At 41.5% G+C, this 24075-nt stretch overlaps 2 protein-coding genes across 3 annotated transcripts in view; one reads left to right on the top strand and one right to left on the bottom strand.

Moving 5' to 3' along the window:
• The window catches only part of MTHFD2 (methylenetetrahydrofolate dehydrogenase (NADP+ dependent) 2, methenyltetrahydrofolate cyclohydrolase), a 23695-nt gene extending 20142 nt beyond the window's left edge, over positions 1-3553 (bottom strand). For both annotated transcript variants that reach the window (XM_055089269.1, XM_055089268.1), the window contains exon 1: positions 3442-3553. In XM_055089269.1, coding sequence (XP_054945244.1) covers positions 3442-3542 — 101 coding nt within the window. In that variant the 5' untranslated portion in view covers positions 3543-3553. The remainder of the gene's footprint in view (positions 1-3441) is intronic.
• Positions 3554-17116: 13563 nt separating this feature from the next.
• The window catches only part of MOB1A (MOB kinase activator 1A), a 17358-nt gene continuing 10399 nt past the window's right edge, over positions 17117-24075 (top strand). Inside the window, exons 1-2 of the mRNA XM_055088855.1 lie at positions 17117-17348; positions 20541-20707. Of these exons, the coding sequence (XP_054944830.1) occupies positions 17335-17348; positions 20541-20707 (181 nt within the window). The 5' untranslated portion in view covers positions 17117-17334. The remainder of the gene's footprint in view (positions 17349-20540; positions 20708-24075) is intronic.

The raw sequence follows: 24075 nt of genomic DNA, 5'->3' as shown, positions 1-24075 counted from the left end.
GGGTGGGAGGAAGGGAGATGCAAGAGGGAAGAGACATGGGGACATATGTATATGTATAACTGATTCACTTTGTTATAAAGCAGAAACTGACACACCATTGTAAAGCTATTATACTCCAATAAAGATGTTAAAAAAAAAAGATAACTGTAATAAAATCTTTAAAAAAAAAAAATAAAATAAAAGGGCTTTGCTGATACAAATATCCCTGGCAACATTCTTGATTTATAGTAATACCTGCCCCACGCCAGAAATAGATTCCCAACCCTGGAATAGAATAGAGTGAAAGATTACTTTAAAAGGGCTTAGGACAGTCATTTATATTGAATGAAATAACAAATAAAGTGCCAGGCATGTGGGGACTTCCCTGGCAGTCCAGTGGTTAAGACTCCGAGCTTCCAATGCAGAGGGCGGGGGTTCGATCCCTGGTTGGGGAACTAAGATTCCACGTGTCATGTGGTATGGACAAAGATAGAAAATAAATAAAGTGCTGGGCATATATATTCACTAAAAATTAATTTCTAACTCTGTTGGCTAAATTTATACACACACATCCTTAACATACAATAGATATATTTATCTGTTTATACACTCCTAAGGATAGCTTTATAAAAATAATCAGTGAATAGGACCTAGATTGCACGTCATTAAAAAGCTCATTAAAAAAAAATTTTTTTAAGCTCCTTTTGAAAGCAGTAAACTTAGAGAAAATGGTAGCAGCACATTTGGGCTAAGCATGATATAATAAAGTTAAGGACACAGGGTTCTGGGAGAATCCAGTGTTCCAAGTTCCAAAGGCAACTTCTGGATGTTATGCCAATTTGCTTGAAAAAAAAAAAAAAAAAAAAGTCAAAGAGTAACAAGAACCAAAACAAAGCCACAATGCAATGAGTATCTTTTATAACATAACTGTGTTTTAGCCCTCGCCTGCATACCACAATTCTGCCAAATGTGAAACAGTCCTGAGAGGGAGTCATTACCTAATTTCCCAACATTTTTTTTTTCTTTTTGCCAATGGGCAGATAAAGTTACTGCTACCCCAAAATAAATGGAAATGGAGACTGAGATCAGTCCCACGGGGAATCCAAAATTTATTAACCATATTAGCTAACACATCTACGAGTGCTTTCACAGATGTGTTTAAAAAATTTCCAATAAAATTATGCATCAACAGACTAGAAAGAAGAGGACTATCTAAATAAAGTTAAAAACTGAAATCCAAGTCAGTAGCATCTTCACTTTCCTTCTAATTCAATAGTTTACAGTACTGTAATTTTCCATGAAAAATTAATATCAGGTGCATTTTACAATTCATGATCAACTTATTTTGGAAAGAGTTGTTATCTACTAATTAATGTAACCAGTAATGAGTGAACAAAGACACAAAGGAGGATGGATCTAACATCTGTTAAACGTGAGATATTTTGCTTAGAGTTTTACATACATTACTCTCAGTTACCTTGGGACTATTATAATAAGCATGTTATACAGAACAAGAAACTGAGGACAGTAGAAACAAAATTCAAACACAAACTTCTGCCTCCAAAGTCCATTTTTTCCTTTACGTCCATTCTCTAGTAGGTCTGCATCTTTATTCCCGTCTTGCCCTTAGACCCATATTTTTTAAAGGATGTTTTAATTTCACCAGCTAGTAGTAATCAAAACAATACATTAGAACCCTGAATACCAAATGTACTTATTGCCTTCAGAGATGTGGAAACCTACATTTCATTCAGAAAAGGAAGTGAAAGGAGGGCATTTGTTTTTTTTTTTTTTTAATAAATTTATTTATTTTGTTTATTTATTTTTGGCTGCATTGGGTCTTTGTTGCTGTGCGCGGGTTTTCTCTAGTTGCGACGAGCAGGGGCTACTCTTCATTGCGGAGCCTGGGCTTCTCATTGCGGTGGCTTCTCTTCTTGCAGAGCACAGGCTCTAGGCGCATGGGCTTCAGTAGTTGTGACTCGCAGGCTCTAGAGCGCAGGCTCAGTAGTTGTGGCACATGGACTTAGTTGTTCCGCGGCATGTGGGATCCTCCCGGGCCAGGGCTCGAACCAGTGTCCCCCGCATTGGCAGGTAGCTTCTTAATCACTGTGCCACCAGGGAAGCCCCAAAAGCAGGGCATTTGATACTGGAGAGTGTGAGCAAACTGTTCCAGTTCTTTAGGTAAGGAATTGGTGTATTTTTATAAATCTCTTTCCAATCATGAAAGCACATGTGGCCAGAACTCAGGAAGGGAGGAAGAGGGAAGAGAACAGACAGTAATGAAAGATGGGGCTGGAAAGGCAGGTCAGGGTCAGACTAAGGAAATCCTTAAATGCCCTCTGAAGCCTTCTTTCAAGAACGCATTAATCCCCATTCTGTGCTCCAACAGCACCTTGGAAACGTCTCTAATATCATTTTTACACTGATTGGAAATTAAATTTTCTGCCACATGTACGTGTTCTGCCTCTTGACAAGTATGGAAGTTCCACTAAAGAAAACCGCTTTTACCATCTCTGAATCCGCACAGCCTAGCACAGTGCCTGGATAAAGGGGCTGCTGTTACAAAGCTTAGGTCTCTGCAGTGTAAAGGCTCTAAAGATTGACGGGAAAGAGGGTGCATAGCTTTAAGGAACGAAATCACAGCTCCCCCTCCACCCCCCAAAAAAGATTCTTCAACCTAGGTTTAGAATAGGAATTTGAGATCCAAAAAAAATCAGGAAATATTTATTACCTCCCTAAGAAAACGCAAACAGAGCTTTCCCTCTTCTCTTCCCGGGCGTTTACCACCTCAATTTACTCGGTCTGGCACTGACCGACTCCGGGTGGGCTGCAGTCAAAGTCCTGGTGACCACAACACATTTATTCTCTTGGGACGGAAAGGGGCAGCTTGTAGAGCAGCGCGAGCCACACCCACGACCGGGAGAAGGAGGGAAGTGCTGGTACCCGGCGAGCAAGGCTCCGCCCTAACCCCCGCCGCCGCTAGGGTCCCGGGAAGGGACGGCTCACTGAAGGCTGCTCACTCACAACTCTTCCCCGCACTCGCCAAAACATCTCCTCTGCTTTCCCGCTCTTGGTATCAGGGCCAAGGGCGGCCGGCAGGCTCTGGCCGGTGACCTCTGTATGCTCCCAGGTAAGTCGCGGCGCCCCAGGGCCCGCCAGCACCTCCGCTCCACACCGTGGGCCCCGTTCAGCCGGCGGACTGGCCTTGAGACAGGGCGACGCCCGGAGCCTGCAGGAGACCAGCACCTCCGAAAGGCGGGCTCCCGGTTTCAGCCCACACAGCCGAACGTGCGCCCTGGGGGTAGGCTGCGGCCACTCTGGGATGCCACGTCGCCCCGCCACACCCCTCTCGGTGGCCACCACCTCCCGGGACGGAGATGCTCATGAAGGGAGTCCCTGGGCGGGCCCCGCGCTCGGTTCCCCTCGGATTTCCGCGCTGACCCAGCCCCCCGACCCTCTTACCGAACTGCCGAGAGGTGGAAGGGGCGATGGTGGAGGCTGCAGCTCTGCGCCGGCCGGAGCAGCCGGGTGGCCAAAGTGGATAAGAGGGACACTGCAGCCATGGCCAGCGCCGGGAGGGAAACGCGCGCGGGCCCTGCAGTTATACTGCTGCCGCGTGGCAGGCCCCGCCTCCTGCCGGCACCCATTGGTCCCTGCGGCTCTCCACTTGCAGTCTGTTGGGCCGCTGGAGCTGAAGGAACCGATCGGTTGTCTTCCTTCAAACATAGAGAAGCCCAGTAAAGCCATGCTCGTGATTGGAGCAATAAGCGCCAAGAGCGAGGCCCTGGATGGTTCCGAAGGCTCGATAGCTTGCCGAGACTGGCTGAGAAAGGCAAGCCCCTGCCAAACGTTGTCATGGAAGCCCGGCCAACGCGTTCATTCACTGCCCAAATATCTGAGTGCCTACTGTGTGCCAGGCGCTTTAAGAGTGGATAAAAAATTGGCAGATGGAATAGCAACTAATAAATGTAGAAGAATGATGCAGTTAGAAAACGACTATTTGGCAAAATCATAGTAAAAATTGATTGAGAATCATCAATGGGTGTCAAAACAACTGAGTGAAGTTGGATGAGGACCAAGTTATTTACATATAGTGTTGCCAGATCTTGCAATAAAAATACAAGATGCCCAGTTAAATTTGGATTGGGAGGAGGGGTCATACTTTACTAAAAAGGTATTCGTCTGTTACCTGAAATTCAAATTAAACTGGGCTACCTGTATTTTATCTGACTGGCCTCCCTATTTGCATAGTCTCAAAGTATCTCTCCCACAGAGTATTTTTTTAATAGCAAAGGGGGGGACTTCCCTAGTGGCGCAGTGGTTAAAACACTCTGCTCCCAATGCAGGGGGCTGGTGTTTGATCCCTGGTCAGGGAACTAGATCCTACATGCATGCCACAACTAAGAATTCAAATGCCACAACAGTGGAGCCGGTGAGCCGTAACTGAGGAGCCCGCCAGGCGCAACCAAATTAAAAAAAAAAAAAAGATAGCAAAGGGAGAAAATGGTACATTTACAGTGGAGAAACCTGACAGTCATCACCTTAAACAAGTGATCAAAATTAACACCAGTAATAGGACAAAAACACATTATATGCCCTCAGATATGACGCATTGAGGAAGACACACCACTTCATAAATCTTAGCAAGTCTGATTATTGAATAAAGTGATTTTCCTAAACCATTGAATTCCCTAAAATTGTTACAGATTTCTTATTTACACAATGAGAGGAGAGATCATAGACCTGGAATGTTAAAACAGTCCAGGAAAAAGGCACATTCCTGAAATTTTGCAATGTACTAGTAGATCTAATCACAAGGAAATATCCGACAAGTCAAAACTAAGAGATGTTCTACAAGAAAAGCAGCCTGTACTCTTCAAAAATGTCAAAGTCATGAAAGACAAAGAATGAGGTACTTCTGTAGATCAAAGGAGCCTGGGCATGACAATTCAATGTAATATGTGATCCCAGACCCCCCCCCCAATTATTTTCTTTCTTTTTCCTTCATTCTTTTTTTTTCTCTCTTTTTTGCTATAAAGGACATTATAGGACAACTGGCAAAATAATAATAAAGTCTGTAGATCAGTTAATAGCATTGTATCAATTTAAATTTCCTATAGCTAATCATATTGTGGTTATGTAAGAGAATGTACTTGCTGTTAGAGATAAAGGGACATCATATCTACAACTTACTTACAAATGGTTATATATATATATATATATATAGGTTTTGTTAGGGCTGCAATAAAATACTACAGACTGGGTGGCTTAAAAAAAATTATTATATCTATATGAGATGATGGCTGTTTGCTAAACTTATTGTGGTGATCATTTCTTGATGTATGTAAGTAAAATCATTATGCTGTACACCTTAAAATTATACAAGGGTCTATGTCAATTATATATCAATAAAATTGGTAGAAAAAAAACAAAATTAATTTTCTTGCAGTTCTGGAGGCTGGAAGTACAAGATCAAAGTGTTGGCAGGTTTGCCCTCTCTTGAGGCCTTTCTCCCTGACTTTCAGGTGGCTGCCTTCGCACTGTCCTCACATGGCCTTTCATCTCTGGGAGCACCCCCCTGGTGCCTCTCTCTGTATGTCTTAATCTCCTCTTCGCATAAGGACACCAGTCAGATTTAATTAGAACCCACCGTGACCACCTCATTTTAACTTTATTGCCTTTTTAAAGGCTCTATTTCCAAATATAGTCACATTCTAAGGTACTGAGGGTTAGGGCTTCTACATATGAATTTGGGGGGGTGGTGACACAATTCAGTCCATAAAAATGTATATACAAAAATAGAAGCTGATAAAGCATATAGTGAATATAACATATTAACAACTGGGGAATTGGGCGAAGAGTATGTAAGCATTCCTTGAACTTTTCCTGCAACCTTTCCGTGTGTCTGAAATTATTTCAAAAAAATTTTTTAAATCAGATTTCTGCCCTCCTAGGGTTTGAGGGAAAGGTAGACATAGAGTGATCAAGAGGAGAGACTAAGAAAAAGAACGTGGTGCTGAGAACCCTCCAGACAGTAGATGTGAAAGGTTGTACAGCTCAGAGCATGCCCTCAGGTTATATGCCTGGGTGTGATAACTCACAGAATCTATCCCCAGCAAGCCCTGGTGAGGAGGGCCTTACAGTTGCTTGGACCTTGCAGCAGTGGCTTTGAAGAGGGAAAGGAGCCAGACATGCCCAGATTTTAGGATACACAACCCTCTCACCACTCTGCAAAATTTTGGAAATTCTCTTTTCCCGAAAAGAAAACTCTTGAGAGTGAAAGCATGAGAACATTATTATATATTTTTTACTACGCCTAATGAAAGAACTTCCCTCCATGATCCCACAGTATTATATTGAAATACCACTTGTTTAACAAAAATACTTTATGTTCTAATTTTTAGCCCCAATTCTGTGGGGTGCTCAGGCCCTTCTAACTCAGGCCCTAAATAGCCTTTCTGCATACTCTTTCCTTGCTCTGCCCTCCACTGAGCACATCCTGTACTTCTACCTGTTTTTTGATTGCCCTCCTCCATCTACTCGCCAGAACCACTGCTACTCATCCCCAAGGCTGCACCCCCAGACTGCCTGACTTACCCATCTTGCCTATGGGCCTCCACGTTAAGTGGGCTCACGTGTTTCATTGACACATAAGGAAGAATTGGGACCGCACACGGGCAAAAGAACATTTTTGCCTCAACATAACATAACATAATTCTGCCGATAGACAGAATTAATTGCCCTCTCTTTGGGGCTATCATAGAATATGAGAATACTCCTATGTCAGTCCTCAGAAGGACATGATATTTGTGCATCTGTCTATCTCTTCAAATATTGAAACCGTGCAACTCAGATTGGGACTTACATGCTGGGTCTTTTTTTTTTTTTGGCCCCATTGCGCAGCATGTCGGATCTTAGTTCCCCAACCAGGGATCAGACCCATGTTCCCTGCAGTGGAAGCATGGAGTCTTAACCACTGGACCCCCAAGGAAGTCCCCCATGGTCTTTTAATTGAGATCACACACCTGGTCTCAGGACCTAATGAAGCTCAGTTTCTTGATGTCTCATCGCAGAAAGAATTCAGTGAGAGACAAAGTGATAGGTAAGAAGTGGATTTATTTAGAGAGAAACACACTCCACAGAGTATGGGCATCTCAGAAGGTGAGATGCCCCCAAATATGGCATGGTTAGTTTTTATGGGCTGGGTAATTTCATAGGCTAATGAGTGGATTATTCCAACTATTTGGGGGAAGGGGCAGGGATTTCCATGAATTGGTTCACCACCCACTTTTGGGCCTTCTATGGTTGGCCTCAGAATTGTCATGGCACCTGTGGGTGTGTCATTTAGTATGCTAATATATTACAATGAGCGTATAATGAGGCTCAAGGTCCACTGGAAGTCAAATCGTCTGCCATCTTGGACCTAGTTGATTCTTACCAGTTTTTGTCATGTCCTATGGTTATGTCATTCTTTTAAAGGTTGTGCCCTGCCCCTTTCCCTCCTGTTTCAATATGATGTGAGCTTATTAAACCAAGACAATTAATATCTCATGACTCATTTCATTCATGCAAGCACAAAGCACATTTATAACCAAACATCTATTAATAATCATTCTAATAATAGCTAAGCTTTATTGAACACTTATAATGTGTCAGGCACTGTTGTATGCCCTTTGCAAATATTATCCTATTTAATTTTCACAGTAAGGCCATGAAGTAAGTGCTATTATTATGTCCAATTACAGATGGGGAAAATGAGGCACAGGAGGTTTAAGGAACATATCTAAGGTCAGGGTGCTAGTAAGGGGAGGGCAGAGATTGAAGCCAGACAGGCTGGCTCCAGAGTCCATGCTCTGCTATTAAGTACCATTTATTGAGCACTTATTCTGTGCCAGGCACTGGGTTCAGCACCATCTTCTTTAATCCCAACAACCCTGTGAGGTACATATTATGTTCCGCATTTCAGATGAAAAAACTGAGACTCAGAGAGATGACCACTTGCCTGAAGTCACTCACCAGCAAGATGAGGCCTGGCATGGAAGCCTTCCCTCTAGCCCTCCACTTCACGTGGGCCTGAATATTTAATAGATAGCTAAGGAGGAAACCGGACCGCACACAGGCGAAATCACTTAAAACTATAAATGGGTGAGAGAGAACAGTTGGGCAGAGGAGGCCATGGTGGTGGGACTCACAGAATTGGCAGCTAAACTCTAACAGTGTTCCACGTCTAGAAGGAACCACAGAGCTTATGAACACCAACACATTCCACCACCCGTCAAACCTCCAGTATAACTGATTTACCTGAGGAAATCAAGTACTCATTATCATCCCAGAGCAATTTCTAAGTAAGGATTATGCTGGGCACCCCTCATGACCTAGAGCTCATAATGGCATCAGGATAGCCACTGCAGTTGTGAAAATATTGAAATGTTTCTGTATCGATTGGTAAAACCTGTTCTCCCAAGCCCTCTGATTGTCTACCACACCCTAGTACCCCTCCCTAGGGAAATTAATATCAACACCCGGACCATGATCCTGCTTTCACACTAGGCTAGTTTGGGCCATGCCTATCCATTTCATACCCCTGACTTTCTCTCATCTTAGAACATACTGTTTGGGGGACAATGTGCCTTTATTTCAATACCACCAAAGTAGACAGTACTAAGACAGGACAGCCCAGTCTCTGAAACACCCAACCAGAGAATTGTTCCTTTTTTCTTACTATGAAAGCAATTCATGTTCTTTGTTTAAAACACACACATGTACGCATACACACTGGAAAGTACAAAAAAGATTAAGAAGCAGAGACAAAATGACACCCACTCCAGCACCAATCAGAAACACCCAGGATTAGGTAAATGGCACTGTGCTTGGAAGTAAGGATATTTTTTAAAAGTTGAATAAGATACAAACTTGTTCTAACTAGGTTTCTAGCTCAGTGAGGTGGAAGACAAATCATGTCAACAGTTGAGTAGGTAAGTGACAGAGGTGTGCCCAGGGGCCTCTGGGAGCTGAGTGGAGGGACCCCTGACTCTTGGCAAAGTCCTGTCCTCGCCTTTATACTGGAATCACCTTTATGGCCATAGTGAAAGTGTGGACTCAGGGAAGCAGGCCGAGGAGTATGTTCAGCCTTTTTGACAGGGCCATAAGGCCGACAGAAAACAGGAGAGCTCGTGGCTCACAAGCAGTCCATCCCAGCTCATAAGAAGCTGGGAACTTTGTTCAGAAGACTGCACAGAAGCCTCCAGTTATTTACAGGGCCACTTTGCACATCTCCTTCATAAACCATTATAGGGTGAAAGGCAGCAGGTTAAGGATCCAGTGGTTGGAGAATATCAGCCTCAGAATTTTCAGGATTTAGGTTCTTTCTTCAATTCTTCTCTTTCTTATATTTGAACTGGGGGTGGCTTCTGTTTAAAGGGTTCTGGATATTGGGGGAGTCCGTGTTGCACCCTGAGGAGATGCAGTTCAGTTTTCTTCTAATTTCAAGGAGAAGGAAGGGGACCTTACTTACTTGACAGGATAGGAAAGCGGGCAGGGAGTCAGACTGTGGAGAAAAGGGAACTAGTTTCACAGACCATTAACCACGTGCCGGGAAATATGCTAGATACTTCCCCTACATTTACTCATATAATCCTAATGTTCCTGTGAGGTCAATATATTATTATATCTATTACAGAAGAAGCAACAAACTCACAAAGTTAAAGTAATTTGCCCATGACCATCAGCTAGTAATGGCAGTGCCAGGATTAAACATAGGTCTGTCTTCATTCAAAACCGATGTTCTTTCACAGAATATGTCTATCACAGTTGCGTGAGGTCAGATTGAAGAGAGGGCATTTGGCAGAATGTAATGGCTGGAATGGAGCAAGTGGAACAAGGAAGGCTGACAGGGTTACAGAACATTTAATGACATGATCCTCCCCAAAGGTTGTACTTTATTAGCCTGCATGCCTGTCTTCTTCCTTTTCTTCTCCTCTTCTTTTTCCTCCTTTTTCTTCTTTTTGGCCTGCCAAAAAGAACTCTTACTAAATTTTTACCATTTACAAAAATTTTGTATGATTTTTTAAAATAAATTTATTTATCTGTTTTTTTAAAAAATAAATTTATTTATTTATGGCTGTGTTGCGTCTTCGTTTCTGTGCGAGGGCTTTCTCTAGTTGCGGCGAGCGGGGGCCACTCTTCATCGCGGTGCGCGGGCCTCTCACTATCGCGGCCTCTCTTGTTGCAGAGCACAGGCTCCAGAAGCGCAGGCTCAAGTAGTTGTGGCTCACGGGCCCAGTTGCTCCGCGGTATGTGGGATCTTCCCAGACCAGGGCTCGAACCCGTGTCCCCTGCACTGGCAGGCAGATTCTCAACCACTGCACCACCAGGGAAGCGAAGCCCTTTGTATGATTTTTTAAAGAGAGATGATGTTTTACCAAAGTGGTTAAAAATACATGTTTCTGACAGCAGCACCAAAAATTGTTATGGAAAATATTGTTTGTCTTCCAAACTTCAGTACTTAGATGCCAATCCATCATGTTCTTGCTTATTATCTCCTTAGAATTAATTACAAATAAATCAAAACTTGTATTTTATTATGAAAAAAAATCTACACACTTTCTACTTGTCCTCATTTTATTACATTCAAGATTAAAGGTGATGGCAATACTGAGGGAAGTGATTAGCTGCAGAGAACAACATAATTAACAGGTAGCACTTACTATGTGCCAGGCACTGTTCTAAATGCTTTACGCTTCATAACTCATTTAATCCTCACCATAACTCTATAAAGCAGTGTACTGCTATTATCTCCATTTTGCAGATGAGGAAATTGAGGCACAGAGTGGTTAGTAACTTCCTGAAGATCACACAGCTAGTAAATGGCAAATCTAATTTTCAAATCCATTTCCTTTTTTTTTTAAAATATAAATTTATTTATTTATTTTCGGCTGCTTTGGGTCTTTGCTGCTGCGCACAGGCTTTCTCTAGTTGTGGCCAGCGGGGGCTATTCTTCGTTGCAGTGAGCAGGCTTCTCATTGCGGTGGCTTCTCTTGTTGCTGAGCACGGGATCTAGGTGTGCGGGCTTCAGTAGTTGTGGCATGCGGGCTCAGTAGTTGTGGCTCGCGGGCTTAGTTGCTCCGTGGCATGAGGGATCTTCCCGGACCGGGGCTCGAACCCATGTTCCCTGCATTGGCAGGTGGATTCTTAACCACTGCACCACCAGGGAAGTCCCTTTCTTTTTTAAGACACGAGAGAAATAGCTTTTGAACTTTAGGAGAAAAGAAAAGACATCAACAACACAAACTTTGGTTTCTGAGACTAATAATAGCCAACATATATTAGCACTGTTCTGAGTATTTTACGTGTATTATCCAATCCTCTTATCAGTCTTATTATTGTCCCTATTTTACAGATGAGAAAACTGAGGTACAAAGAGGTTAAATAAGTGCACAGGTGCACAGCTAGTAAGTGCACAGCTAGTAAGTGGCAGGGTGCACAGCTAGTAAGTGGCAGGGTTAAGATAGCAAAGGAAAATGGCAAAAAATATGAGAAAAGGCGTTAAAAACTTTAGAGTCTTTGGGTTCTCTTTGTGACTGAAGGCAATCTGAGCCAAATTCTTGTCACCATTTCTTACTCAAGAGTATGCTTTCAAGGGGATTATATGAAATGTGAAAATTTTGAAAATTGTAAAGTACTATAGAATTTAAAGAATCATTCAATTAAAAACAGTTGAAGCAAAAAAAGAGTACACTTTCAGAGAAGGCTACTCCTCAGTGAGTACCACAGGACATGCCTGGGTGACAAAGGTTTTCATCAGTACATCTGGTTCCTGCCTGACTCTCCTCCCCCACACTGATGGCATTTATAAAGCTTCTCTCCTAAATCACCACAGTGGAACGTGAAGATGAGAACACAGTCAGAAGATTTCCCCAAGGTCACCACTTTTATAAACTTTCCCTTCAGTCCTCTTCCTGGAACTTTCAAGATCATTCCATAGAGTTGACTCCCTCTCTTAACCTTCAACACTCTTCTCTTGCTTTTATAACATCCCCTCCTAGTTTCCTTCCTACTTCTCTGGCTGCTCCTTCTCAACCTCCTTTGCCAGTTTCTTCTTTCTATGTGGCCTTTAAATATCAGGGCTCCTCAAGGTTCTACCCTGGCATCTCTTACTCTGTACTCTCCCCCTGGCTATTTTATCCACTGCCATGGCTGTGAATATCTATATGTTGGTACCTCCCAAGATGATCTTCATCCTGGTCTCTTCTCTGAGCTCCAGACCTGTATATATCTGCATCGTAGATATTTCAGTGTTAATACATTCAAAACAGAACTCCTGATCTACTCCCAAAGCTGCTTTTCCTCCCATCTTCTCTATCTTAGTAGCTGCTTTTCCTCCCATCTTCTCTATCTTAGTAATTGGGAACAACCAGCTAGTTGTTTGTGCCAGAAACACAGAACTTAGCCTTGGCTCACAGTCAGCTCATCACTGAATTATTTCTCCAGAGTAGACCTCAGTTCTGTCTACTTCTCTCCATTGATCTAGTCTAGGTCAACTCCATCTTCTGCCCAGACAACCACAATACCCTCTTAACTGCTTCCACATTTTAAAGTGTAGATGGCATCATCCTTCTCCTGAAAACCTTTCAATGGCTGGCCAACCGGCTTCAACTAAGATCTAAGTTTTTGGTGGCTGGTTTCAGCTCCCTTCACTTTCCCTTTGCCTACCACATTCTCATTACACTGGCCTCTTCCGGTGCCTTTTTTTTTTAAATTAATTTTTATTGGAGTATAGTTGCTTTACAACGTTGTGTTAGTTTCTACCGTACAGTAAAATGAATCAGCTATACGTATAAATGTATCCCCTCTTTTTTGGATTATCTTCCCATTTGGGTCACCACAGAGCACTGAGTAGAGTTCCCTGTGCTATACAGTAGGTTCTCATTAGTTATCTAATTTATACATAGTATCAGTAGTGTATATATGTCAATACCAATCTCCCAATTCTTCCCATCACCCCCACCGCCCCCCCACCGGTATCTATACATTTGTTCTCTACATCTGTGTCTCTATTTCTGCTTTGCAAATAAGATCATCTATACCATTTTTGTAGATTCCACATATATGTGTTAATATACGATATTTGTTTTTCTCTTTCTGACTTACTTCACTCTGTATGACAGTCTCTAGGTCCATCCACGTCTCTACAAGTGACCCAATTTTGTTCCTTTTTATGGCTGAGTAATATTCCATTGTATATATGTGCCACATTTTCTTTATCCATTCCTCTGTTGATGAACATTTAGGTTGCTTCCATGTCCTGGCTATTGTAAATTGTGCTGCAACGAACATTGGGGTGCATGTGTCTTTTGGAATTATGGTTTTCTCAGGGTATATGCTCAGTAGTTGGATTGCTGGGTCATATGGTAGCCTATTCTTTTGGTGCCTTGATCATAGCAAACTCTTACCTGCTTCAAAGCCTTTGCACGTGCTGTTGAGTCTGAGTAGACCCTCTTCCCTCTCTCTTCATTCGGCTACCTCACCTTCTCGGGTCTCGGCTTAAATGACATCTCCTGAGACTCCCCAGTCTCTCTTAGGTCACTCCTGTTACGCTCTCTTAATGCTCTTAATGCATTTTGTGCTTTTCTTCCTAGTAGTAATTATGTAATTATTTGTTAATATCTATCTTCTCCAACTGAATGTGAGCTCGAGGAGTGCAAGGGCCATGAACTGCATTCACCAGTGTATGTGACTGACAGAGGTCTGACCTTAGACTGAAGACATTTTCAAAGTTGAAACTTTCACATGGCTTCTTCACTGAGTGAGTTTTCCATGTTCAACAAATTGGGATTTCTCTTTCACGACCTGTGACCTGAGTCATGAAATAATGAGCAGGGACAGCTTAGCAACTTTACTGTCTGTCTTTTTTCATCCACTTGTGACAGGGGCTAAAACACAGGCTGCCAAGAGCACTGACTAGCTGGGAGGGGCAGGAACCTTGCTGTGACCAAAGTGAGAAGAGGTGGGGCTTGAGCGAGTTTGTTCAAATGATGAGACAGGACACTTATACAGAATGAAAATGCAAGGTTGCAAATTCTGCCCTAGGGAGCTGGAAAGGGGAACTACGTGATGAATGCGGGTGGGGCAGGGGGTGGGAGAGGTTCAGAAAAGGCAGTATTGGCTGCGGTACAATTTGCTGCTTAGCTTCTGCTTTCAACATCTGCTGTGACCAGATGGTGTGCAGTGATCTCTCTGGCCAACTGAGCCAAGGAAAGAGTAAAACCTCCCCAGTATTTGTAGACTATAGGCTGTGTCTAAGGGGAGCAAATTGCCCTGTAGCAATTAGCAATTGATCTCACTCTCTTCCTATGTTTTACTCTATTTTTCTCTCTCTCAGAAATCTTATTTTTTTTTTACATTTTACCTTTACATTTTATTACTTTTAAAATTGAAGTATTATTGCCTTGCAGTATTACATTAGTTTCAGGTCGATATTTTTATACACAAATGATCACCATCATAAGTCTAGTTACTAAGTGTCACCATACAAAGTTATTACAATATTGACTATATTCCCTATACTCTACATTACATCTCCATGACTAAATAAGTCATTTTAACTGGAAGTTGGCACCTCTTAATCTTCCTCATCTACTTCACTCATCTCTCCCCCCCGCCGGGCCCCCGCTCCCACCATGACAACCACCAGTTTGTTCTCTGTATCTATGAGTCTGTTTCTGTTTTGTTATATTTGTTCATTCAGAAATCTTATCTTTGATCTCTAAGTGGTCTATATTGATATCCTGGTCAAATATTTCCAAATCCCTAAGGCTCCCCCTCCTCCCCTCTGCTCTCAAATGTAGCTATCTGGAAAGGTTTTCTTATAAATGGCTGGCCTTTCATATCCTCGGTGATTCTCCAACTTAAGGAACAATCCCATTAAAAGGGAGGAAAATTTTCACAAACTCCCTTCTCATGCTGTCTGGAAATATTTTTAATGACAATTACATTATTTAAATAATATAAATTATTATAAAAGTATAAATTTCTAAATGTCCTTATGCTTATAGCTTTTAAAAAGCTATCAAATTACAGTTATAAATTAAACACCAACAAAACCAGTAAAGTTAATAAAATCCAAATAACATCATTACTTAATGTGACAGGGCATATTTGGATGAAATAAAATCACCTGCAACATGAATGTTCTAGAAAACTAGAAAACTAAAGGCCAAGTCATAAAAAGCCTAGAATTCTTCTACCTTTCATCTTATCAGTACTGGTGATACTGCCCTAATTACCGTTTATTCCTGTGTCAACCTCCTGTTAGTCTGGGAATTCCAGTCTATATCACCCTTCATTCATTGAGCATTTATTGTGTGCTAGGCACTGTGCTGAGCACTGGCGATGACAAATAAACAAGTTATGTTTTGCCCCCAAAGGAATTCACAGTCTAGTGGGGAAGAAACCATAAGATAGTTCTGATGGAAATATGAACAGTGTGGGTTTCTGTCACTTGCATCCAAACAAGCCTGGCTAAAGTAGACTATTACCAACACATCTGGCCATGGTTTCCCCTTCTCTGTGCCCTACTTGTACCCTATAGAAGCCAGATCACAGGGAGGGACAAAGAGGTTCTTGAAAAATAAAATCAGTAATCAAATCAGGAGTCTAGTGGGATGGGCCAGATAGAACTAAATGGCAAGTAAGATAATGACTGAAAAATGCCTGTGAGATTTGGAAACTGACACTGGAGAGCTTGGTGAGAGAATTTTCTGTGGGAGGGCAGGCACCCTGCAGAATGTGGACTGACTGGTGTTGAGGAACAAAAGAAATGGTAATGTTGTGGAGATAGTGGATGAAGACTGTTATTGGACCAGGACCCTTTTTCAGATGGTCTTTTGGGGGCCTGAGGTAACTTAAAGGAAGATAAAAATGTATTTGTTTCAAAGGCCAATAAGCACATGAAAAGATTCTCAACATCAGCCAACAGGGAAAGGCAAATCAGAATCAAGAGATACCACTTCACACCCACTAGGATGGCTATAATTAGAAAAATACATAATAGCAAATGCTATCAAAGATGTGGAAATATCAGAACCCTCAGATATTGGCCAGTGGGAATGTAAAATGGTGCAGCCAATTTGGAAAACAATCTGTCAGTTACCCCAAAGTTTAAACATATAGTTACCATATGACCCAGCCACTCCCAGGCATATACCTAAAAGAAAAGACCACATTCATCCACACAAAAACCAGTACAGGAATGTTTGTAGCAACAGTATTCATAATAGCCAAAAAGTGGAAACAACCCAAATGTCCATCAACAGATGAATGGATAAACAAAACATGGTATATTCATACAATGGAATAGTGTTCGTCCGTAAAAAATAATGAAGTACTGATACATGCTACAACATGCATGAATCTGAAAAACATAAGGGAAAGAAGCCAGACACAAAACACTACATATTGTGTGGTTCCACTTACATGAAATATCCAGATTAGGCAAATTCATATAAAAAGAAGGTACACTAGTTGTTGCTAGGGGTTGGGAGGAGGGAGACATGGGGACTGCTAATGGGTACCGGTTTCTTTTTGGGGTGATGGAAAAAAATGTTCTAGAATCAGATAATGGCTATTGTTGCACAACTCTGAATACACACACACAAAAAAAAACCACAGGAGCGTACTTTTTAAAAGGGTGAATTTTATGCTATGTGAGTCAGAGCTCAACTTAAAAATCAAATTTAAATTGTAAAAAAATTTTGGGTAATTCCCTTGCCGTCCAGTGGTTAAGACTCGGCCATTTCACTGCCGTGCGCCTGGGTTCCATCCCTGGTTGGGGAACTAAGATTCCGCAAGTAGCACAGCACGGCGGAAAAAAATAAAAATAAAAATTGTTTGCGCTCACAGAGGCCCCTTGACATCTAGACAGCTGCAAGACATTAGCAACAATTCGAACCACGCACAAGCTCAGCCACACTTCCAGTCTGAAGACCGCAATTCCACCACGCCTCCGGGAGCGGAAGTCCCGGCCTAGAGGCTGCTGATTGGCTGAGGCGGAGGAGCGGGCGGTGCGAAAAGGGGCCTCTCGAGACCCTCTCAGCGGGGAGGAGCAGAACGAAGCCTTAGCTCGCGAGATTTTGCTGGTTCCGCATTTTGGGTCTGTAAGGTGGGGGAGGGGGGCGAGGCGGGTGCAGTTGCTCTCACCTGCTTGCCCCGGCTCGATCCCAGCTCGGAGCAGCGGCGGCGCGGGCTTCCGCTGTCCGCTGGCTGAGGACCTTCCGCTCCCCCTCGGTCCCGCGCGGGCTCCGAATCCTGTCCGCGGCAGGGGCCAGCGGCCCCTCCCCTCCCCTCCGAGGATAGAAGATGAGCTTCCTCTTGTGAGTGTGGCCCGGTCGAGGGCTCCAGGGCTGAGGGCCGAGGCCCGGGAGGGGCGGACGGACGCCTGAGGCGAGGGCGGGTCCCCGGGGCCGGGGTCGGGTGCCCGGCGCTTGCTTTGCCCGCGCTCGGGGTCACGGGGTGGGGCCTTGGATGTGGGCAGAAGCAGAGGGAGATGAAGGTCGAGGCAAAGGAAGCGGAGCGAGAAGGTTGGGGAGTAGAAAGGCCCCGAGGCCGGTAGTGCCTCCAGACTTTTCCGCCCGAGGGCACCTGAGGGCAGAGGGACGATCTGGGGGTCTCAATCTGTCTCGAGTCTCGAGCCTTTTCGTAACGATGCATATGCTGACTTAGCTTTTTACTCCACCGTACGTCCAGCTTTACTATCGTCAGTATTAAATTACCCCCACGGAAAAATGCAGCCCCAGGAAAATGTGGGAGCGCCGCTGAAGTTAAGCTGCGGGCCTTGCATCCAATTCTGATTCAGCCCACTTTGTGAATTTGTATAGTTAACTAACTTCTTTTTAACTCAGTAGAATCCTATTTTAGAGATAACGTCTGGGCCCAAATGAGCCTTCAGTGGGAAAGTTTGTAAATTCTCTGATGATTCTTCATCACATTAAGGTTTGAGAAGCATTGCTCTAGCACCTTATTTTTCTCAGGTGGCTCTCTTTACCTAGCATGTTGCTTAAATATGTATTGTATGAGCGAATAAATAATCCATTTTCAGTTATGGGCATCACTCACGTACTTGACATCTAAAATAGTGTTTCATAACCAGAGTGTACTCCGTTTCTTATTGTGAGAAGTTTGGATTCTTTCTAGTATTTTGCTATTATAAAATAGGACTACTGAGACTATCTTTGTCTAAATCGCTTTTCCCCTCCTTTGTATTATTCTTTGAAGCGTATAGTCTTCAGAGTATGATTACAATATCAAAAAATCTTTGATTTATATTTTAATTGCAAATTTCCATATTACTAGAAACCACCACCACCACCACCCCCAGTCTTTTTTTTCTGTTAGTGCTTTGTTTGTGGATGCACAGTTCTTATTTGCTTTTTGCACCTAGATGTGAGGCTGTTTATTTCTTTTAAACTTTGTTTTGTTGATGGACATTTGAGTTTCCACTTTTGGTTATTATGAATAATACTGCTATAAACTTGGATGTACGTATGTGTTCCTTTCTCTTGGGAATTGCCTGGTTATATGGTAACTGTGTTTAACCTTTTAAGGAACTGCCAGACTTTCAAAGCACTGCACCATTTTGCCTTCCCATCAGCACTGTATGAGTTTCAATTTACCCACACCCTCCCTAGCACTTGTTAATTGCATTTTTGGTTATAGGCATCCTAAGTGGATGTGAAATGGTATCTTATTGTGATTTTAATTGGCATTTCCTTAATGACTAATGATGTTGAGCATCTTTTCGTGTGCTTATTGGCCATTAATGTATCTTCTTTGGAGTAATGTCTATTCAGATCCTTTGACCATTTTTTAAATGGGGTTGTCTTTTTGGTTTTAAGTTGTAAAAATTCTTTATCCTGGATACAAGTCCCTTATCACATCTATGATTTGCAGTATTTTCTCCTACTTTGTGGATTCTTTTCACTGTCTTGATGGTGCCATTTGAAGCACAAAAGTCTTAATTTAGATGAAGATCATACTGAACCTTGAGACATCATTTCTTGCTAAGTACGGAAAATATTTAGCTACCTGTCATTCACAGCTTGTTTCTATTAAAAGGGCCATTCCCTCTAATTTATTTAGCTTATTAAATTTAGCTCTTTATCATGTTAAACACAAACTTTCCATATTTGATTTTTATTGTTTTCAGAACTCCTTTTTACTTCATAATCAGTCTTACTTAAAATTCAAATTACTCAGGTAAAGTGAAAGTCCTCAGTTTTATTCCCTTCCCCTTCCTAGAAGTAATCACCACTATCAGTTTGATGGGTGACCCTTTCTATGCATTTAGAAAATGGGCTTCTGCTGTACATTTCATTCTGTAATATGTTTAAGCAAGTATTGAGATCTATTGGTGTGAACACAAGTACCTCTATCTTGTTATTCTTAACTACTGTATGGTATTCCATGATATAGATGTATCATATCTCTACCAGTAAGCTTTAGGATCATTTCCAGTTTTTTCGCTATTAAAAACAGTCTTGGGAAACACATCCTTATCCATATCGAGGAGAGACACCTAGAAGTAGAAGGGATGGATTGAGAAGCATTTCAGTGTTAATAGATATTGCCGTGTTGCCCTCTTAAAATGTTAATGCACTTTGACCATTAGCGAATTAAAGTACTAATTTCTCTCTACCCTAGCCCACACTAATGTAATTGTTCTGATTTCTGACACTCAGGTTAAGGAAAAATAAATCTAATTTTAATTGAACAGCTTTTCATATGTTCATTTGTCATTCTGTTTTTCTTTCTGAATTGTGTATTCATCTCCTTAGCCCATTTTTCTAAAGTATTCTTTGCCTTTTTCTTAACAGATTATAAAAGCCCTTTATAATTTAGTTAATACTTTTAATATATGTTGCAAGTACTTTTTTTTGCTACTTGTCTCCTTGTCTCCTTGCTATGTCTCCTTGCTGTCCATTTTTTCTGGGCTTTGTGTCATGTTAGGAAGACCTTCCTTATTAATGGTGTGAGACAGGAATAACCCCCCCCACAAAACCAGTTGTCTCATTTATTTTCCTTGCTATAAACTCTAAAATGTTAGTGCTACTTCTCTGGTTTGCTTTGATGGCATCACAAATATTTTGATAGAAAACTGGATTTTTGAGCTATCTGAACCTTAGAGCTAACACCCTCACAGCACTATTAGGTGAAAATTGAGGCCAAAGGAGGTTAGGTTTTTCAGGCAGTCACAGAGTTAGTGGCAGATCAAGAACTAGAATCCACATTTTTTCTTCTTTTGGTTAAGGTGCCCTTTCTGTTACACCAGACTGCTTCATGAGGCATAGTAAAATTGCCTTCTATGTGAAATTGTGCTGCTAATCCTGTTTCTATGTAGGGGAAACAATTTAACTCTTTCTTTTATTGTGTTTATTCTCTCCTCCCCTACCCCCCATCTTGGCACTTTTCAGGGAATATTTTTTAATTTCAAAACAATTTATATGCCTAAAATTGTCATTCTGCTTCCGGTCCTAAGAATTGATGTACTTTTACTTTTAACCTAACAGTAGTAGCCGCTCTTCTAAAACATTCAAACCAAAGAAGAATATCCCTGAAGGATCTCATCAGTATGAACTCTTAAAACATGCAGAAGCAACTCTAGGAAGTGGGAATCTGAGACAAGCTGTTATGTTGCCAGAGGGAGAGGACCTCAATGAATGGATTGCGGTTAACAGTAAGTTTTTAATAACTTTCAACTTTACTGGTTTATAAGAAGATTTTGCTAAAATCCTTTTGTTAATGAATTTTCTTATGGGTATAGCTGTCTTAGTAAAACAGATTATCTGTAAAGAAACATGTAAGTACAAATACATCCAAAGTGTGTTCTCTTCAGAGTGTACCTGATTGTAGCTTGTGTGGTTAAATAGAGAGACCTGAGGAGAAATGAAGAGTATTTTGGGGTGATCTCTGAGGAGAATGGTCTGAATTGCTGAGTAAGGTCTAATGAAAGATTGATAAAGCTGTGGTGGACATGACGTTGTAGGGATCCATCTTCATAGTTGTGCCCCCACTCCTAGCAGCTTTCATCTGCCTGTGTATACAGAAAAGTCTAGTGCAGTTGCTATGGTCAGTCACTTGATTATTGTGAGTTAGGAGTAGTCAGAAGAAAATTGAGAGATTGGGAGAAAACAGAGGGACCCGTGAGCTGAAAGTCACTCTGAATTCAAGAAGTAAGGGCATGACATGGAAGGATATGCTGGGGCTAGAGATTTGAATATTAGTGTCTATCATTTCTGAGATGAGATCAGTACTGGATGATAGGGTTTAAGTCTATTAGGAATTTTAGTTGTTCCAGGAATCTTTAAAACTTTTTAATGGAAATTTTCAAACATACAGAAGGAGAGAAACAAGTAGAATGAATTCCCAGGTATCCATTATCCAGCTTCAACAATTATCAATTCATGGCCAATTGTGCTGCTTCTGTACACTACCCTGATTATTTTGAAGCAAATCCCAGACATATTATTTTATCTATAAATATTTCAGTATCTAAAAGATAAGAACTTCCCCTTTTAAAGGTAATGACAGTGCCATCATTCCTTTATGTTATCAAATATCCAGTTAATGTTCACATTTCCCCCGATTGTCCTATAAATGTTTCTTTTTTAAAAAATATAAGGGGACTTCCCTGGTGGTCCAGTGGTTAAGACTCCACGCTCCCACTGCAGGGGGCCCGGGTTCAATCCCTGGTCAGGGAACTAGATCCTGCATGCTGCAACTAAGAGCTGGAGCGGCCAAATAAATATTTTTATGAAAGTAAAGAATAAAAATATATGGTTGGTTTAAATCAGGATCCAGCAAGGTCTGTACATATGTTTCTTGAATCTCTTAATTCACAGGTTGCCCCTCATTGCAGTTATTTTTCCTTGCTGTTTTTGTTGTTGAAGAAACCAGTTTGTTTTCTACAGAATGAATTTTCCTGATAACATCCCCAAGGCGTCCATTATCTTGTTCTTTTATTTCCTGTAAATGTTAAATCTAGAGCAGCACTGTCCAAGAGAACTTTCTGTGATTAGGCAAATGTTGTATATCTTCACTGTGGCCATTTAGCACTTGAAATGTGGCTACTGTGACTGGAAATGAATTTTAAATTTAACTTCATTTTAACGTAAATTGCCCTGTGTGTCTAGTGGCTACCATGTTAGAACAGATTTGGAGCTTTGATCAGATTCAGGTTTGATTTTGTTTAAGACTACTTCGTAGGTGGTGGTATATACTTCCAACAGTGTAGATATTTCCATAGTGTCTAGTTGTCTTTTTATGTGGTATTCAACTGTTGATAATCATTGCCTTGGTCAGTGTGGTCCAATAGAAATATATTGTGAGCTACAAATGGAATTTAAAATTTTCTAGTAGCCACATTAAGAAAAATTTTATTTTTCTCAACTCATTAAAAAGCCATTATTCATATTACTAAGAGAAAAAAAAATCAGGTGTAGAACTATGTAATGTGTTATCTTTTGTGTTAGATGGGATAAAGAAACTTAGGGGGCATGACACAGAAAAAATTAGTATAGTAGTTACCTGTGTAGGGGGGAAGTTGGAGTGGTTGGAACTTAGATTTTTCACTGTATATTTTTATCTATCTTTTGGCATGTGAACCATGTGACATATTATCTATTCAGAAAAGACCCCTTTTTTGTAACCTTATTCAAATTATTATCTTTTTTTTTGATTTTTCTTAAATTGAAGTACAGTTGATTTACAGTGTTGTGTTAATTACTGCTATACAGCAAAGTGATTCAGTTATACATATACATATATCTTTTTTTATGTTCTTTTTCATTATGGTTCACCATAGGATATTGAATATAGTTCTCTGTGATATACAGTAGGACCTTGTTGTTTATCCATTCTATATATAAAAGCTTACATCTGCTAACCCCAGCCTCCCACTCCATCCCTCCCCCAACCGCTTCCCCCTTGGCAACCACCAGTCTGTCCTCTATGTCCATGATTCTGTTTCTGATTCATAAATAGGTTCATTTGTGTCATATTTTATTTTATTTTAAAATTTTTATTATTTTTTAAATTTATTGATTTTATTTATTTATTTTTGGCTGCATTGGGTCTTCGGTTGCTGTGCATAGGCTTTCTCTAGTTGCAGTGAGCGGGGGCTGCTTTTCGTGCGTTGTGAGGGCTTCTCATCCTGGTGGCTTCTTTTGTTGCAGAGCACAGGCTCTAGGCGTGGGGACTTCATTAATTGTGGCACGTGGGCTCAGTAGTGTGGCTTTCAGGCTCTAGAGCTCAGGCTCAGTTGCTGTGACACACGGGCTTAGTTGCTCCGTGGCACATGGGATCTTCCTGGACCAGGGATCGAACCCGTGTCCGCTGCACTGGGCAGGCAGATTCTTAACCACTGTGCCACCAGGGAAGCCCCTGTGTCATATTTTAGATTCCACATATAAGTGATGACATATGGTATTCGTCTTTTTCTGACTTACTTCACTTAGTATTATAATCTCTAGGTCCATCCACATTGCTGCAAATGGCATTATTTTTTTCTTTTTTTTTTTTTTGGCTGCACTGTGAGGCATGTGGGATCTCAGTTCCCTGACCAGGGATTGAACCCATGCCCCCTGCATTGAGAGTGCGGAGTCTCAACCACTGGACCACCAGGGAAGTCCCATATTTTGTTCTTTTTTTATGGCTGAGTAATATTCCATTGTATATATGTACCACATCTTTATCCATTCATCTGTTGATGGACATTTAAGTTGTTTCGATGTCTTGGCTATTGTGAATAGTGCTGCTATGAACATAGGGGTGCTTGTATGTTTTTGAATTATAGTTTTGTCCGGATGTATGCCCAGGAGTGGGATTGCTGGATCATGTGGTAACTCTATTTTTAGTTTTCTGAGGAACCTCCATACTGTTTTCCACAGTGGCTGCACCAATTTATTGATACATTCCCACCAACAGTGTAGGAGGGTTCCCTTTTTTCCACATCCTCTCCAGCATTTGTTATTTGTAGACTTTTTAATGATGGCCATTCTGACTGGTGTGAGGCGGTACCTCACTGTAGTTTTTTTTTTTTTTTTT

Source organism: Physeter macrocephalus, chromosome 12 (assembly GCF_002837175.3).
Source record: "Physeter macrocephalus isolate SW-GA chromosome 12, ASM283717v5, whole genome shotgun sequence".
In the NCBI taxonomy this organism is placed as follows: Eukaryota; Metazoa; Chordata; class Mammalia; order Artiodactyla; family Physeteridae; genus Physeter; species Physeter macrocephalus.
Note: the sequence above shows the minus strand (reverse complement) of the source record. Positions and strands in the feature narration are given on the sequence as shown.